Here is an 18,831-nt window from a genome sequence, read left to right as displayed (position 1 = left end):
GGTTTTTTTTTTTTTTTTTTTTTTTTTGCTCTTTCTGAGCTATCCAGTTTTATACACAAAGAGGTAAGGCCCTCTAGGATATTATTGTGGCATTTCTCCTACAATTTTCTTCAGTTGTTTGATCACTGCAGGAGATAAGTTTTCAATCTTAAAAGAATATCTGTATGTACAGAAAGTTTCTTTCATCTCACTCTTTATCACCCTGCCCACTAAATATTTGTCTGCTGTGACAGGTCAGGAGTTCTTAAAAGGCATAGATTATATCTAATCTCCTAAATCAAAATGTAGAAAAGGTTTTGGAATTTTCCCTTCATTCCTGGGTTTGCAATGGACTCCAAAGTGGGGAGTCAAGTCCATCAGAGAGCAGTGATACATTAATTAACTAGATAAATAAAATTGAGATCTTGTCTAGAAAGAATTTGCTTAATCCTACAGACAATCAGAAGCATTCCGATGTCTAGGAGAAGTAGAGAGGGAAAGGATGAACAATTGGTACTAATTTCTACATTTTAAGAGAAGTTAATTCTGGGCCAAAGAAGGGGGTAAGTATCAGTCAGGGCAGCTCAAATAGCCTTCCAGGCAAAAGGACCCGAGATGATAAAGTCAAAATCATCCTACACTAGAAGTTAGGAGTAACTATGATAAAAAATTGTATTGTTTAACATTCATCGAGATGGCATTTAGAGTTTACAAAACACGAAGTATATTTCATATATAGATAATAATATAAGCTTGTACAGCAAATATATAAGCTTTTACAGCTTATAAATTATACATCACTCAGGTATCTCTTATGGCACCTGATTTCTCTTGAATACAGCAAATGATGGGGGACTTACTACTTATTCAAACAACTCAGTCATTAAACAAGATGGCAAACCTTATCTATCTTTGCCTCTTTCTGTCCTCCTGGAATGTATCCCAGGTTTTATCACCATGTAGGCAATCAACACTTTTTAAAATTAATTTAGTTTTGAACGGTTTCGTTTGAGATTTCTTTTTTTTAGCTTAAAGTTGCCATGTTTAATAATTTAAATTATTGTTAATTCCCCATTGAGAGACTTATAGAATAACCCTAACTGATATTCAATATTTGTAAAGGTTTATGCTTTTTTGTCTCTATCTTCTTCATTCCAGGATAAACATTCCAAGTAATTGTAACAGTTTTGCATTTTCGGTTTGAATAATATTTTGTTACCCTATTCTGTCAATTGGTTGTCTTTTCTTGAGCCTGATCCTTTAACAAAACACTGTAGTCAAACTGTGGGCTGATCAAAACAGTAGCATCATCATCTCTTTTTCCAGATATTATGTTTCTGTCTGTTTAATCAACAGTCTCAATATCAACCATGACATATTAGCCAATAACTTTACTTATATTGCTTTAAGACAAATGAAAAGTCTTAACAAGAAGAAGAAAGAAATTGAAGAAAATCAGTATTATATGTAAACAGGTATGAGCTGAATAAATAAAATAATAAAAACTAAAAGAAAGCATTGAGTCCAAGGCAAAGAAATACATGAATAAAAATTGGATGAATTAAACAACATAAGGGGAACGATTACAGGGAAGATAAAGATATATCCCCCTGAGTGAAAATTACTGTGAAAGAAACTTAATGTCAAGTCCAAGAAGTGTTACTGTTTTGCTATAATAAACTTATAGATTTGTGAGTTTTTAAGGATTTCACAGTGATTTTCTTTCTTTTCTTTTTCCTTCTTCACAGGAAACACATAAAACAGCAATCTTGTCCTTAAAAGAGACAAATATACCCACTTTATTTCCCTCAGGTGTACTGAGGCAAAAAAGAGACGCGTTGACACAGCTATTAGCACATCATGGGAGTCATACCAGAGGGAATTAATTTAGAAAACAGAAACTTCTAAAGGTCCCAGAAAATCACTATGTTAATTAACTATGTTAATGTTAATTTCATGTCTTAGTTTGTCATACGTGATTAGAAGTCACAGCCAGTGACATTAAAGTTTTCATTTTAATAAAGCACTACAGCAACATCATATTTCTGTAATATAATATTTCCAGTTATTGGGAACATAAAACTATATTCAGAAAAAGGTAAATATAAGCAGTGTAAAGTGAAAAATCAAGGATCAGTGACTCCAAGGACAAATTACATCCAAATATTTTGTCTCATGTTATTCTTTAATCCTATATGTTCAAAGCCTTAATTCTTGGTCATATAGCCTGATCATGCATTACCGTGCCTACTAATTCTATGTGTAATGCTGACAACACAAAGGACCAAAACTCTGGATATAGTCCTTGGCAGCAAAAATACCTAGACATTAAAAGTATTCAATAGAAAAGGATATTATTGTCAAAATAATAAAAATTGTCCAAGAAAAAACATAGTTTGCTACACCAAATTTTTAGCTGGAATCTAAAAGTATCATTTCAATTTTGTTGTATTTTTAATTACTTCTTAATTCCACCAGATGTCAGTACTGGATAAGAGCATCCTTAATAGGTACTTGATCTGCAGTTGTAACTCACGTGAAAGGAATAAGCCCTATCTAGCACATATGTGTGCATATGTCATTTAAATGTATGCAGCTGATGACATTTACAATTTACCCAGACATTTCTACAACTGGTCGACTCTTTTCTTAAAATGTTTAACTTGTACTTCCCTTACTCACTAATTATTAAAGGAAAATGACCATTTGATATTAACTTGCAAATTACTCTGTCCACCATCGTTGCCACATCCTATATGAATGTATCTCCTCACTTTTGATTTGTCCTCGCTACAGCCGTTGGATTTTGAAACAAAGAAGGCTTATACTTTTAAAGTAGAGGCCTCCAACCTGCACCTTGACCACCGGTTTCACTCTGCGGGCCCTTTTAAGGACACTGCCACAGTGAAGATCAGCGTGCTAGATGTGGGCGAGCCGCCAGTTTTCAGCAAGCCCCTCTACACCATGGAGGTTTACGAAGACACTCCAGTTGGGACCATCATTGGTGCTGTCACTGCCCAAGACCTCGATGTCGGCAGCAGTGCCATAAGGTAAGAAAAAGAAACGTTTTCTTTTCTGTGTCAGAAAGAGAAAGAAAATAAAACAACACTCTGACAAGGCTTGCATGAATTATTTAGAGAATACAGTGCTTGAAAATGGAATCACTTTACATAGTAAGTATAAGAATAGAAGAAAAAACATAGGATTTGAACAAAAACATCTGATATCAATCCCTGTAACAGGGTTTAGTAGTGACCTGATGTTGGGCTTCTCACTCATGCTGGTCAACCTCAAATTTTTTATCCACAAAAGGGATTTAATAGTAAGCCTAAAGGATGATTCTCATGAATAATGATATTAAGATACTTTCACAGTGCCTGAAATATCATAGATATATAATACATTTTTCAATTATTCTAAAATCTCTGTCTCTTACCCAAAGTTAGTGCTTGAAAAAGATTGTTTTACCATTTTAAATTTGCAGCTCATTTTTTTCACTGTGGCAGTTGTATATGCTGATGGCAGCACAATTAGAGTCAGTCTTAAGGTAAGAGGCATTGTGGAGTTGCTCAAAGCCCAGACTTTGCAAGGAGTTCCTTACTGGCATAAGGCTGCTTGGTAGTGAGCCAACAAAGCAATTGATGGAATAAGAAAAAGTAAGAAAATACCCGCCCCCCCATAAATGCCACTTGCATTGCTGAAACGTGGTGGGATTCCCTTTTCCTCCGTTATAAATCGATCCTATGATGTATTTTGAGACTTGTTCTGATTCAACTTTGCTTCCTCTGTATGCTTAATCCCTTCCAGGTGCCCACGTGCCTACAAGAACGGGGTGGGTGGGGGAGGAAGAAATGAACATATGTACAAAACAGGAACAGACTCACAGACTTTGTGGTTGCCGATGGGGAGGGAGTGTGGGGGAGGGAAGGACTGGGATCTGGAATTAGCAGGTGCAAACTAAAAGGAGAGAGAGAGAGAAACGTGATTTGTTCCGAATCTTCTAACTCTAAAGGGTTGAAGCTTATATTATGCAAAATCCAAACCAAAGAACACATTAAGTAGGCTTTTAAAGCAAAACACCACTCTGTCGACGTAGGAAAAATACATAGACATATATCCCACAAGATTTTAAGCCATGGGGTAATTAATGGTAAAATAATAATAAAAAAAAAGCATCAGCCTTTCAGCGGTATTCTCAACACATTCATAGCATAGAGAAAAATTTCAGGATATGGCTTGAGAGCATGAAAGCTCTGCTCTTTATATTTGTCTGAATCCACCCCCTAAAGTCGCCTGAACACTTTCCTTCTTGAAGCATGTCTGTGATCAAGAGAGAACTAAAAAAGCACATTTGTCTTGGGAAAGGGAAGAAAAAGAGCAATTATTGAGTGCCCCTACACATCAGGTTGAATGCTGGCTCATTTCCTCATTGGGTTCAAGTGTTTCTACATGCTCATATTACAGCATGCTTCACTGTCAGTTAAACTCCAGAGAAGTCTATTTATTACCAGTGTTCACAGGGGCATTCTCAAGAATCTGCTACGTTAGTAGTTGTTATACATTAATCTGTCATCATTCATCAATCTTGTTCCTGAATACCCTGAGTGTGCTGTTGGTCATTGTGAAAGTGGAAAATGCCTGCTGAGTGGATTCATAGGTAATTTCAAGAATGTAAACAGAATGGAAGAAATATTGAAGGTTGTAAAAACATAATAAAAAGGTAAATAAACATGGATTGAAATTCTCTACAGTTCAGTAGATGAGAATTGTGGGACATAGTGGGACACAATATCTTAGGGAACATGCTAAGTTGTTTAATTTACCATATGTACTATTTTTCTATTTTGCCTTATTTTTATTTTATTTTATTTTTTTGACTGCATTGGGTCTTCATTGCTGTGCGTGGGCTTTCCCTAGTTGTGGCGAGCAGGGGCTACTCTTCGTTGCGGTGTGCAGGCTTTTCATTGCAGTGGCTTCTCTTGTTGCGAAGCCCGGGCTCTAGGCATGCAGGCTGCAGTAATTGTGGCTTGCAGGCTCTAGAGCACAGGCTCAGTAGTTGTGGCATGGGGGCTCAGTAGTTGTGACTCGTGGGTTCTAGAGCACAGGCTCAGTAGTTGTGGCGCACGGGCTTAGTTGCTCCGCTGCATGTGGGATCTTCTTGGACCAGGGCTCAAACCTGTGCCCCCTGCACTGGCAGGTGGATTCTTAACCACCAGGGAAGTCCATATGTTCTATTTTGAATACTGATAATAGCATGATGAGGTCGAGATATGAATAAAATATTATTTTAATGAAATACTTTAAAACCAAAAAATCGGAGAGTTGACAAGTAAAAAATACCACCCAGTAAAGGTAAGGTGAGAATTACAAACTTTTAAATATAAGAAAATGATTAGATCAAGACCCTGGTGTGAAGAATAAAAGAAGGCTACATTTTAGAGAAATTGTCCAGGTACAAGCCTATTTTCTTCATCTGTTTGTTTGTTTGTTTTTGATGTCACAGAAACTGGTGTCTGACAAGTGCTACTTTATGTGAAATGAAATAGTATCCCCAGTCTTTTTTCTAATGGGCAGCAGCCTGACTCACTGAAGCTGCAGACAGAGATGGATTTAATTGATCCCTGTGAGGGGTTGTCAAAAGACAGAGGAACTTTTGAATCAACATGAAAGTTGTCTTACTTTCATGTTCTTGGAGTAAACAATAAACTTGAATCATGTCAGTTGAGGAATGTGGGGTATGGATCATCTCTTCTTGGTCTGAAAGCATGTTTGCTCACTTAAGAATGATAGTAAAAATATGTTATAAAAAATAAGCATCAAAATGACAAGTTACTTGGCATGTGTAGGTGTGGTCTGTTTGTTTTGTCTTCCTTTGCTTTACTGCATTTACTGCTCTGCATTACCCTTTTCATAGGGTTATTGTGGAAGGTATTAATTTAAGATTAGGTTATTCCACACCACTGGGTATTTTATAAATATTATTACTTCATCATCACTGAGCACAGCAAAGAGGCAGAAAGCAATGACATTAACCAGGGATTGCAAAACCTTAGAAGAAAGGTTTAGTTAGGTGTAATGCTCCCAAATATACCATATCCTGCCCCATCTTGTCCTGAGCTTAATTTCTAGTTATTGTTTCCTTTGCGTTTCTAGCCTTTGCCTTTAGATGAACTGATTTCCTGTCTCTAATATTCTATATCCTTTGACACTCTTATTATATAGTTCATGGGAATGATTTCTAGTGAGTCCAATGGGAGTGTAATGAGTGTACCTACCATTAGTGAGGTGGGGAAGTCTCTTAAGAAATGAAATTTAAAAGAGGTGACTATTCAGTTACATCGGAAATTAATATTTGTTTTGGATATAAGTGACTTAAGTTACAGAGAGATTTCAGTGGATAATTCTGCTCAGTATGTGCTATTTTTCTTTTGTTCCAAACATTTAAAAATCTCAGTTATCCTATAAATGAATTGAATTTCAAAATAAAATTTAATCAAAGTATTTTTCTGTATAAAATGAGAAAATGGACAATTCCATTCTAAACCTACTCCATGTAAGATGGGTTGGATAAGAGACTGATAATGTAAACTAAAATCTATTTTATGTATATAAACGTCCATGTGTAAATTATTATTTAGTAGAACAATTGAATGGTTTATTTTTCAAGGTACTTCCTTTTGTTTGATGATATGTCCAACCAAAACCCATAGCGTAAAATCAAGTAGTGAAATTGATTAATAAATAAAAAACCATTATCAATTATCATAAGTAAAAAGTAATACATAAAATAATTAATAACTGGTTGTTAAAACATAAATGTCTAAATGAGTCCCACTTAAAATTATCGTATATTCCATATCTGGTCTGTTCAATGCACTTTTGGAAACATTTTTGTATCACTTGAAATTGATTTTTTCATCGTGGATTAGGAGGCTATCAGAGTAGCTGATTTTCATTTGAGGGCCCTTTCCAATACACCAGAAATCTTGTTTTGTGGACAAAAACATAAGCTCAAATACAAAACAAGCTTAGAGAATGAGAAGAAACAGAGGCCCCACTTATCAAGTGATATCCTAGAGCAACATATATAATTTACTTTAAATATTAATTAAATGAAATGGTAAATATTAAAAACTTGAAAACTTGCTCGCTTTCTATTTTTCTCCTATTTAACAAGATTTTTGTAAGAATTAAATGAGGTATCAGTATAAAATGTTTTATTTTTAAAATTTTTTATAGATTGTATATTTTTTAGATAAGATTAGGTTCACAGCAAAATTGAGAGAAGATACAGAGATTTCTCATATGCCTGTTGCCACCACACATACATAGCCTCCCCCTTTAGCAGCATCCCCCACTGGAGGGATACATTTATTGCAGTGATGAACCTACATTCACATCATAATCATTCAAAGTCTATAGTTAATTTTAGGATTCACTCCTGGTGTTGTACAGTCTGTGAATATATTTATTATGACACATATCCATCATTGTAATATCATACAGAGTATTTTCACTTCCTTAAAAATCCTCTGAGCTCTGTTTATCCCTCCCCACACCAATTCCTGACCTTTTCACTGTCTCCATAGTTTAGCCTTTCCACAATGTCATATAGTTGGAGTCATACAGTATGTAGCCTTTTCAGATTGGCATCTTTCTCTTACTATTTACATAAAGCTTTCTCCATATCTTGTCATAGTTTGATAGCTCATTTCTTTGTAGTGCTAAAATGTATTCTTTTGTCATGTACCACAGTTTATTTATCCACTCACCTACTGAACATCTTGAGTGTTCTTTAAGTCCTAGGAATTACTAATAAAGCTGCATAAATATCCATCTACAGGTTTTTAACCTGGACATAAATTGTCAGCTCCTGTGTGTCAATACCAAGGGGTGCAATTACTAGATCAGATGGCAGGAGTATGTTGAGATTTGTAAGAGACCACCAAACTGTCTTTCAAGGTGGCTGTGTCATTTTGCACCCCCACCATCAATGAATGAGAGCACCTGTTGCTTCACATCTTTGACAGCATTTGGTGTTGCTGGTGTTCTGGATTTTGGCCTTTCTATTAAGTGTGTAGTGGTACCTTACCGTTGTTTCAATTTGCGTCTCCCGGATAACATATGATGTGGAGCATCTTTTCATGTGCTTATTTGCCATTTGTATCAATATATCTTCTTTGGTAAGATGTTTGTTAAGGTCTTCCACCCTTTTTTAATTGGGTTGTTTGTTTTCATATTGCTCAGTTTTAAGAATGCTATTTTTTTCCAGTACATACAAATAAGCAACAAAAGGTTTGCCTTTCTTTCATATTCTCAACTAAAGATACAATCTCATTGCAAAAGAGAGATTATGATGGATGCATTACTTGTTAAGAGCATGTATGAAGCTTATACATACTCAATTGTCTCACTGAGTTTAACTTGTGCTGAGTTTCTGGACAGTGGTTACCTGTGGATGACAAGGAGAGATTGCAGATATGCAAACCTGAAATACTATAAAACTCAGGACTAGAATTAAGAAATATGAAAATGAGGGTCATCAAAACTCCACTTTTCTCTTTACCTTTGTTCACAGAATTAAATTCCATCCAATTAAAACAGTATCTTACCCTCTATTTCATGGCCTTCATCCTAGACTTCTGCCATTTTAGGTGGCAAAACCACATGCATCCTCATTGCTATTCTAATTCACTTCTCTTTCTTCTTATCAGTGTTGTCTTTTACACATCTTTCATATTCACTAAAGACACTATATAACTCTATCATGGTATTTGTCATTTTTAGCTTATTGCATAAATATATATTTACTTTTTTAACCACCATCTTCAAAACGCAGAAAATGAAAGAGTGCTGGAGAGTTAAGCATATTTCCTTGTTCTTTAAAATACTATATGCAAAATTAATTTAATTTTAAAATTTTCTTGATGTATTTATCCTAATATATAAAGCAACTGGTTAATGAAATGTAGAATGTTTATGTATGTTTATGTGTGCATTTATAATTTTTAATTGATTATAAGCAGATCTAGATCTAGACCTAGATATATAAATATAATAGGTCTTTTTATTTTGTAACGGTCTGTAGACCAGGGTGTTTGGATATAATCTTTATAGGTCTTAATTTCTGCTATTTTATCACAATGTAGTCAGGAATATACTTTTCTTTTTCTTTTTTTCTTTTTTTTTGTTGGTAAAATGGCCTTTGGTTCCTTAGCTTCTATAAATAGAATTAATGGAAGCTAAATGCTATCAGTGCACTTGCAAGTAGACATTATACAAAATTTAACTTCAAAAAATAATGCTCTCTCTCTCGCGAGTCCTAAACACTAAGTGTAGCACAGTTGTGAAAAAGTCAAATAGGGCAAACTCCCCACATGTTAACATGTTTAGCTACTACTGCAATGTCTAAATTCCACACTCCTTTTTATTTTTTTCCTGTAGTTTCTTTGAAATATTTTATAATATGTTTCTATCTGCTTTTTCTTTCCATGTCTACCATTTGTACACAATCTCTCTATTCTTTTTATTTTACATTTTTTGCATTTTTTATCTACTTATGTTCTCTATACATTTTCAAATGATCTAAAAATTTACAGTATTTCTTTCAGTGGTATTTAGTCCTAGCTGTTGTTAAATGCCAGTGGTTATCCCCACTTAGAATTAATTAAGTAATTCATGAAAGACAGTTTCTGATAAAGAGACGAACACGCTTTTCATAAGGTGAGCTCTAAAAATGCTTTCTTATGTAGAGTCCAGTTACTTGTTTGGTATAACTCTAATTACTCGTTCATATTCTAGTTTCTATTATTTAACAGAGAGCAAAATAATTTATTCTTATTGTTTGTTCTCTTAAAAAAATACTGAAAGTTCTGGTAGCAATTGGGAAAAAACATTTTACCCATAAGTTTATATATGTATTAAGATAAAATTGTTAATCCTTTTTGAGTACTGCTTACCTTATCTCTTTCAGTTAGCATTCACATTGTGAATATTTGCAAGAGACACATCTGGTAAAGGACTTTTCTCCAAAATATACATTCTTAAAAGTCTAAGATGAAGGAGATGAAATAGAGGGTGAGAAACTATTTTAATTGGAGGGAATAGAATTGTTGCACAAAGGTAAAGAAAAAAGTTGAGATTTGGTAAACCTCATTTTCAGATTTTTTTAAATGCTAGTTCTGAGTTGTTTAATATCAGTGACTTGATTTGCATATCTGTAATCTCTCCTTAATCTTCCTGCTTAACCATTGCCCAGAAACTCAGCAGAAGCCACTTCTAGTGAAGCAATTGACTGTATGTAAGCTTCCTACAGGTGCTTATCAAATTATTCATCCATCAGAATCTCCTTCTTATGATGGGATTGTATTTGCAGTTGACAATATTAAAGAAAGGAAGTACCTTTACTAGTATACTCTTATTTTGCACTGGAGTGCTTATTTTATTTGAACTGGAGAAAAGAGCATTCCCTGTACATTTATATCAACTGAATGTTTAAGAGTAACTCATTTGAGGGCTTCCGTGGTGGTGCATTGGTTGAGAGTCCGCCTGCTGATGCAGGGGACACGGGTTCGTGCCCTGGTCTGGGAAGATCCCACATGCCGCGGAGAGGCTGGGCCCGTGAGCCATGGCGGCTGAGCCTGCGAGTCTGGAGCCTGTGCTCCACAACGGGAGAGACCACAACAGTGAGAGGCCTGCGTACCGCAAAAAAAAAAAAGAGTAACTCATTTGAGAAGTTGTTGATGGAGAATTTAACTAAATTGTGGAGAATGAGAAATTCCTTTGTGAATAAACTTATTTTGTTTTCCCCTTCAAATGATGTATTCATTGTTGATCAACATAAGAAGAGCTATTGCAAGGAACATGTACCAAGATGAACAAGTTTACTCTTGTTTGCTTCAGTGGCAATTAACTAACTACATATAGTGACATTGTAATAACTTATTTGTATGTGTCATTGGGCTGAGCCCTTTGGTCACAGTTCTTTAAACATCACAGCTATTATTTTACAGTAGTATAAACTGAGGCCCAAGAAGACCCAATCATGTCTTCAGTAAAGATGGGAAAATAATTTGAACATAAGCAGCCAGATTCTAAAGGTCAAGATACTAATTGCTCTACTGCTAAAGGTTAATCTAAATATTTATCTAGGTTTTTGAGTTGCTTTGCAATTCTAGGATTGTTGAAAATACAAATAAATTTCATAGTTTTTAGTAGCTTCTTAAAAAAAATAGAAATTCAAAACAAGTCAGTAAAAAATGTACAATATTTGATTCCTTAAGATATGATAGCTATGGGACTTATTATATACCTGCAAGAATTCTATACACTTACATAGGTTTCCCTGGTTTAAACTTTACAATAGCTTTAATTAAATCTGAAAAATGTTTAATTCAACTATGAGAAAATTGACATTGTTCAGGCTGGAAATATAGAAACAAAATGTCCAGTTCTTTTGTTGACACTTTTTGTACATATGGAAAAAATCTTATTACTTATTACCTTTCATTTTTCTAGACAACTACAAAGTCCTTATAAGATTTAGACATAACTAAGAATTTATTGACGAAATTCAGTGGATTTGTGATACAGATCTACAGCTCTAATTTTTTTCTTTTTTTTTTTTTCTGGTATGCGGGCCTCTCACTGTTGCGGCCTCTCCCGTTGCGGAGCACAGGCTCCGGACACGCAGGCTCAGCGGCCATGGCTCACGGGCCCAGCCGCTCCGCAGCATGTGGGACCTTCCCGGAACGGGGCACGAACCTGTGTCCCCTGCATCAGCAGGCGGACTCTCAACCACTGCACCACGAGGGAAGTCCTACAGCTCTAATTTGTATGAGGATTGGATCTTGTTAACCAATGATGAATTTGCTTTTATTTTAAGACATTTTATAGTATTCTAATGATACAGTGGCTGCGTGTCGAGATATTAGGATGGTGAACTGTTTTTGAGGCTATCTTGTTATGCTTCACATAGCTCCTAAGAATGAAGGAATGTCCAAGTCTGTGATCTTTATTACTGACCTAAATGTTTTGGGTTTACATTTTACCTGCTAGAGGCTCAGTTTCTTTGCTTTCTCTCAAAGTGCTGAGTGCTCTATATAAGTGCAAATTTCATAGCTGTTTCCCTTCTCTCTATAATTTATATACATGTGTTTAGAGAATAGCCCTTTTCTCACAGTTGTTTGAAATTTTAAAATTATTTTGATTTTTTAAAGATTAGTTACTTTAAATATAACATAAATAGATATAAATCCTTCTCCATGGAAAATACTGTAATAATCAGGATCCAGTTTATAAGCTGCCCCAGATTATTTAATAAGAGAATGTGAGTAATTTTCAGAGAGAAATGAGCTAAAGAGTAGATAATCACAAGAGGAAATGAAAAATCAGTTACCAGAAAAAGAAAAAAACAAAACAAAACAGTAAATAAAAGCTTTCTTTCAAATATGGTATCCATATTTGGGTATCAAATTGTAAATGACTCTAGTTAAAATAGCATCATTCTTCAGAGACATTTGGCCTTGGCCTCCAGTGATAGTAAATAAATCCAACTTGATTAGGAACGACAGGCATTTGATTCAGTTCAAGGGAAGAGTTGTGATAAAGCTATATAAAAAGACTTCAGAATAAATATGTCTAAATACTCAAAATATATAAAACAAATATTTCCATTTGTGAATGTGATCAGGTCATTATTAAGAGGAAAAGTCAGATGTCCTTATAAAATAATTAAATGCATACAGGCAAGTACAAGATATTATGGATAGAACAATAAATTCAATCCTACTCTAAAGAAACTTTCTGTATAATCATGAAAACAAAATACAATTATTTTGCTCTTCTCATTTGAGAAAGACTGTTAATACAAATTGAAATAGATAAATAAGATGAAAGAAGTAAGAATATAGAATTTTGTAATAAGGAAGCAATAAATGCTTCCTAGAAGAATTTGGCAAGGCTTCATGGGAAGACCTTGAGCAAAGGCATAATCACATTCTTTACTTATTTACCCAGGTATTATTGTCCATATTTTTAATAATGAGAAAACTGCCATGACACGCTTGCTATCTAAGCTCTTAAGTGCAGAGCCCAATATATATATATATATATATATATATATATATATATATATATATATTTTAACATCATTATTAGAGTATAATTGCCTTACAATGGTGTGTCATTTTCTGCTTTATAACAAAGTGAATCAGTTATACGTATACATATGTCCCCATATCTCTTCCCTCTTGCATCTCCCTCCCTCCCACCCTCCCTATCCCACCCCTCTAGGTGTTCACAAAGCACTGAGCTGATCTCCCTGTGCAGAGCTCATATTTAATCAATATTTGCCTAAACTTTATTTTCTTTCCATTAGAGGAAGCTGCTTTGAGGTCTCTGAAAAATAAACCAAAGGCCAGGTGTAAAGCTTTGGGAGCAGATGAGGGTTAACATCTAGAAACGTAAGATCATACACAGTCAGCAGACCACATATGACTATTAAAAAATAACTAAAAGAGACTCCCAGAATGAGGAAAGCATAGGCAACTTTGAGGAAAAGTATAACAACTATGATTTTAATAATATGTAGATTATAGTGTATTTCTTTTTCTTTAGAGAGCATTTTATTCATATCATATGCTTCCAAATAGAATTTAAGGACAGAATACTTCTGCCTTTATTAATTTAATAATTTGACCTAGTGTTTAACTTCTCATCAAACATTTAAACCAAACGATGGGAGCTATCTAAACTAAGATGTAATCTGCGATGAGGAAAATGAGAATGAGGAGGAGGGTTAGGGAAAAAAAAAAAAAACTAAAAGGAACTAGTAGGAAATTAGCAACTACTATTTAAGGAAGTTTGAGAGAAACATTAGGATTCCTCAGAAAACAATTTAATTGTGATATTGATGAAGCAATTACAATCTAAGTGTTGTATGTGGCTTAAATTCTTAGTAAAGTGTTTATAGAAATAAATTGAACTGAATTTACTTTCATTTAGTTATCTGCCACCAGACCAAAAAAAAATTAAAAAAAACAAACACTAGCAAAGAGTGAAGAGTAAAGAGATTTTGATCTATTATTAGTACCTGGACAAAATATTTCCTACCTTGACCTGAGTCATTACTCTTAGCATTATTATTGCTTAAAAAATGAGATGTAATACTTTTAAAGTACTCTGTATCATCAAGTACTTTTTTACAAAATGTGTTTGAGAATTGGGACAGGGTCAAAGTTAGCTTTTCCATTAACTGTGAGAAAGCTATTAGGCAAATTAAAAGAAACAATTTTAAGGGGAGTGTTTACCTAATGAAGAGAACAAAACTTTAAGGCATTTCTGAAAACTCATTTTCAGAAAAATAATAAAATTGTTCCCTGTTGAGTGGTCTGCACAGATTAAGTTAATGCATTAATTTTTGATTTCCATTGAATTGTTAAAACAGGTTTCTTATCAGCAGTCACTGTGCATACTTTTATGAACTATAGATTTGTATCATGTATCTATCCTAAGCATCTTTTTTTTTAATTTGAATTTCATCTACTCACCAAGTAAGTATAACATGACTCAAACACAGTATGTACCTAAAAGTTTTACTCATTTAAACTTGTGAGTTGGGCCAAATTAGACAGTTTATATTATATTGAGATTTTTGCTGAAACCCGGCCTCTGTACACCAGCAACAAATTGAATCTCCAAGACAGATTTCTGTGTGAAGTAGAAAAGAATAGCTTTATTGCAGGGAGCCAAGCAAGGAGTACAGGGCAACTAGTGCTTAAGAGACCCAAACTCCCGGAAGGCTTTCAGGGGAAGGTTTTTAAAGACAGGGTGAGGGAATGGGGTTGCAGGGTGTGTGATTAGCTCTTGGACATTTTTCTGATTGGTTGGTAGTGAGGTAATTGGGAGTCAGCATCATCAACCCTCTGGTTCCAACCAGTCTGGGGTCTATGTGCTTGTGGGCAGCATGCAGTTCCTTTCTTCCACCTGCTGGGGGTTTCAGTATCTGCAAAACAGCTTAAAGGGCGTGGCTCAGAAGGTCCTTGACTTTGTTTAATGGCCAAAGTATTATTACTATTTTGTCTTGCTTGACTGATTTCCTTTCTGTATTTTCTCACTTCTCTAATTAAATTTATTCTTTGAGTAAAGTGTTTCTACAGACAAAAGGCAGCTGGAGGACATGGGTGGGAGTCTATCTTGGGAAATCCTCATAGGGTCGTGCTTGGTTACGTGATTAGTTGCAATTAAGATATCAGTCTAACCTTAGATTGAATGTGGACTGTAGCAAACCCAAAGTAAACCAGTGATGGCTAACTCTGGGACGGTGATTCTCCTGAAACTGATCTAGACACTTTATAACCGGGTCATGTCTTCTCTGAAAATATCCAGGAAATGTAGGAGTGTTTTCATTGTCAGTTCATTGATGGCCACATCTTATCTATGTCTCCTAATTGCTATAGTGGGCAAAATACCACAGTAGAATATGGCTATTGTCTAATGTTTATCATTCAGTCAGGCACAGGGATCAGCCAGTCACACAAAGGTAGGACCTTAGGAAAATGCCAGGACCTAGTGTTAAGTGTTTAATCGACTATGGGAAGATGCTGAAGACATTTTTACTGAGTAGAAAATGTTCAGCTAAGAAGGCAATAAGCTTTCTAAGAGGATAACATCCAGAGGAAGGGGTATCAAACATCACAAGGTGATGGAGATAAAAACTAGATGCCAGAAAATAGTGAATGAAAACCAAAGCACCATTGTAAGAAATAAGGCCTGGCTATTGTGCCCATGGTTTGTACTTCAGGTGTTTGGGGTTGGGGGGCTTCGTAGTTCAGGTGTTTTAAATTTGAAGGCTACATATGTCACAACTTTGTTCTAGAACAAAGCACACATTTGTGTGATAGGAAGAGTTTTCTTTTAATTGAAAAATAATACAAAATAATCAATAATGTGGAAAGAGAGAGGGAGGAAAGGATATATACACACACATACATACATGTACACACCCGACATGAATGATTCCATACCTAGGTACATATATCTTATCTCATTTTGTCTATACCACACTTACTTTTATATTGCTAGGTAGGTATTATTTTCCCAAATTTTACAGAAGACAAGGAGAACAGACATTAGGGAATAAGATTCCTAACCTAACTGCACAAGGTAAGTGAAGGAACCGGTATATCACCCTAGTTCTTTCTCCAGAAAGTTCATGTTCTTAATCTATTTCATGTTCATGTTCTATATCTATTTCTTTGCCTCTCAGGGGTGGTTGATTTATGGAATGCAAACTCTATGTCAGTGTTAGACTGAAATGACTAAATAAATGAAATTTGCTTACTCACCTTCTAAGATATTGGATTTTGGTTGATAGAAAGATAAAACAGAGATAGGCACATTATTTTATGTATGCAATAAGTAATTTCTTGAATTTTTAAACACATTACCAGATAGACTGAAATTTAAAATGAACTGTGGGTGTGTAATGATTCATTGTGCATAGATTCTGTTTGACTCAGCTTTCTAAACTGTAAAATATGCTGTAAGAATTAACTAGAAGTAAGGTGATCAATTGTCACAGTTTTTACTGGGACCAAGGAGCTTTTTGGATCTCAGGATATTCAGCACTAGTACTGAGAAAGTCCTCGGCAAACCAGAAAGGTTTTGTTGTCCTAAATAAGACATTCCTAAAACCCTAAATAGGGTTGAAGTAGAAATATTTAACTATTATATAGGTAGTAAGAATAGGATCTGTGCATTGATTCAATATAGTGTTTAAGTTCCAGATGCTATAACATGCAAATAACGTCCCAGATCCTTGGCAACACAGAGATGAATAAAGTAACCTCAAGTAATTTAAAGGGCCTTGAGTGAGAAAGACAATCACAGGCACAAAATGTATATAATCTGTCTTATGTTTGCCAAAATCTGCAAAACAATTGAGTGCTATGAGCATCAGAAAAGGACCTATTCATTGCAGAGATTTGCAACAATGCAAATACGTGCAGAAGAGCTTTAAATAATATCATGCAGTTTAATTGGAGTAAATGAGAAAAGAAGAAAGGAATTCCAAAAACTGATGGAGTTTCTTCTTAAGGAATGGCAGCATGAGAAGCTCTGCAGACATGCTACCAGTTAAACAGCATAAATGGTGAAAATTATTTTTTAAAAATTACAATCATATACGGTCTCTGGAAAATTTCCTAAGAGCATATAGCAAATGAAGAAACATTTATTCAAGAGGATCTATTAAAACATGATAAGAACATCAAGAGACTGTAGCACTTGACCCCAGACCTGCTTCTTCCCTTCCACTCCCATCTCCCAGCTCAGCCTGATAGAGAATTCTCTCTGGACTCTGCATGGAATGGCTGAGAAAACATGGCTCCTCTCTCCTCAGCTCTCAATCATGGGAGACAGTATGCCAGCGTTTCTCATCTTCTCCAACTGAGTTTTCAGAAGCGAAATTCCTGGTGAGTGTGGTTGAGATTGGCAGTTTGTTTCCTCCACTCACTCCACTTCACTCACAGGACAGAGGTCCTACCGCAGGCAGGCTGATAATATGGGACCCAATCACTGGCCGCATGTTGCTTGTTCCGCTCTCAGAGAGTCAAAATGAGAAGACCATCACGCCTCCATCCACTGCCGGCAGCAGTGATGCAGAGGATTTCCCAGGGTAAGACAGCCCGTAGGATTGAAGAACTTTAGCTCTTCCCAAAATATTTTCCTTTATTTGTTTCAGTTTTAAGAGATATAAAATAATAAAAGTACTAAGTAACAATGTTTTATTGTATTTTTTACTGTATCAGTGTACTACAGATAAAAATATATGTATTACATATATGTATAGATATATAATAGCGCATGGCTACCTAGGAGTAACATTTCTATATTTTATTAGAATTAAGTTAATATAAATTTGAATCTAAGTTAAGCTGCATACGGTAACATCTAGAGCAGATAATAAGAAAATAACTCAAAAATATTGTGTAACATTATTAAAAGAATTAACATTCCACTGGAAAATATACACTTAATGCAAAAGAAAGTAGCAGAGGAGAAATCCAGAAACCTTGCACCATCACAATTTTTATCCTATAGAAGTGAAATTTCCAGAAAATTGGAGCTTATCCCAATTAATGAATTAAATGAAAAAGTTTTGAACTAATAAGTTTGAAATGTTTTAAAACCTACCACCTACTGCACAACTTGAATATATGAAAATGATTGAATTGTTCATTTTAAATTGGGAAATTGTATAGTATGTGAATGAAGCTATTATTAAAAATAAGACTTAGGAAAAAAGTAAGCATATATTTGAAAAGTGAGGCTTTATTGCAGAGCTCAGAGTAGGATATGTTTGTTAAGGTTAGAACAGAGTGCTAATAGGAAACAATAATTAGAAAGTATTATGTTCCATGCAAAGTAAGAGAAATAGATTTCATTCTATATGGAAAATAGTTACAGAATCTCAGCATTGCTAGGTACATTCAGACTCTCCAATAACGCTTAAATTTGTTCCACCACATCTGCACCAACTATTTCGACGTTGATATTTGAGTAGTCCTGGTGCTTTACGGTTTTCTGAGGAAACCCGTTATGACCCTGTGCAGCTGTGACATCAAAAAGTCTTTGATAGGGGCTCCTGGTGGCGCGCAGTGGTTGAGAGTCCGCCTGCCGATTCAGGGGACACGGGGTCGTGCCCCGGTCCGGGAAGATCCCACATACCACGGAGCGGCTGGGCCCGTGAGCCACGGTCGTTGAGCCTGCGCGTCTGGAGCCTGTGCTCCACAAAGGGAGAGGCCACAACAGTGAGAAGCCCACGTACCGAAAAAAAAAAAAAATGTGTTG

The 18,831-nt window shown here is 35.2% G+C and overlaps 1 protein-coding gene across 2 annotated transcripts in view; it reads left to right on the top strand.

Moving 5' to 3' along the window:
- CDH12 (cadherin 12) overlaps nucleotides 1-18,831 on the top strand; it is a 692,773-nt gene that overhangs the window by 645,902 nt on the left and 28,040 nt on the right. For both annotated transcript variants that reach the window (XM_007454262.1, XM_007454263.1), the window contains one exon: nucleotides 2,776-3,029. In XM_007454262.1, the coding sequence (XP_007454324.1) occupies nucleotides 2,776-3,029 (254 nt within the window). The remainder of the gene's footprint in view (nucleotides 1-2,775; nucleotides 3,030-18,831) is intronic.

Source organism: Lipotes vexillifer, unplaced genomic scaffold, assembly GCF_000442215.2.
Source record: "Lipotes vexillifer unplaced genomic scaffold, Lipotes_vexillifer_v1.1 scaffold271, whole genome shotgun sequence".
Classification (NCBI taxonomy): domain Eukaryota; kingdom Metazoa; phylum Chordata; class Mammalia; order Artiodactyla; family Lipotidae; genus Lipotes; species Lipotes vexillifer.
The sequence above is the reverse complement of the archived record's forward strand: the minus strand, read 5'-3'. Positions and strand labels throughout refer to the sequence as shown.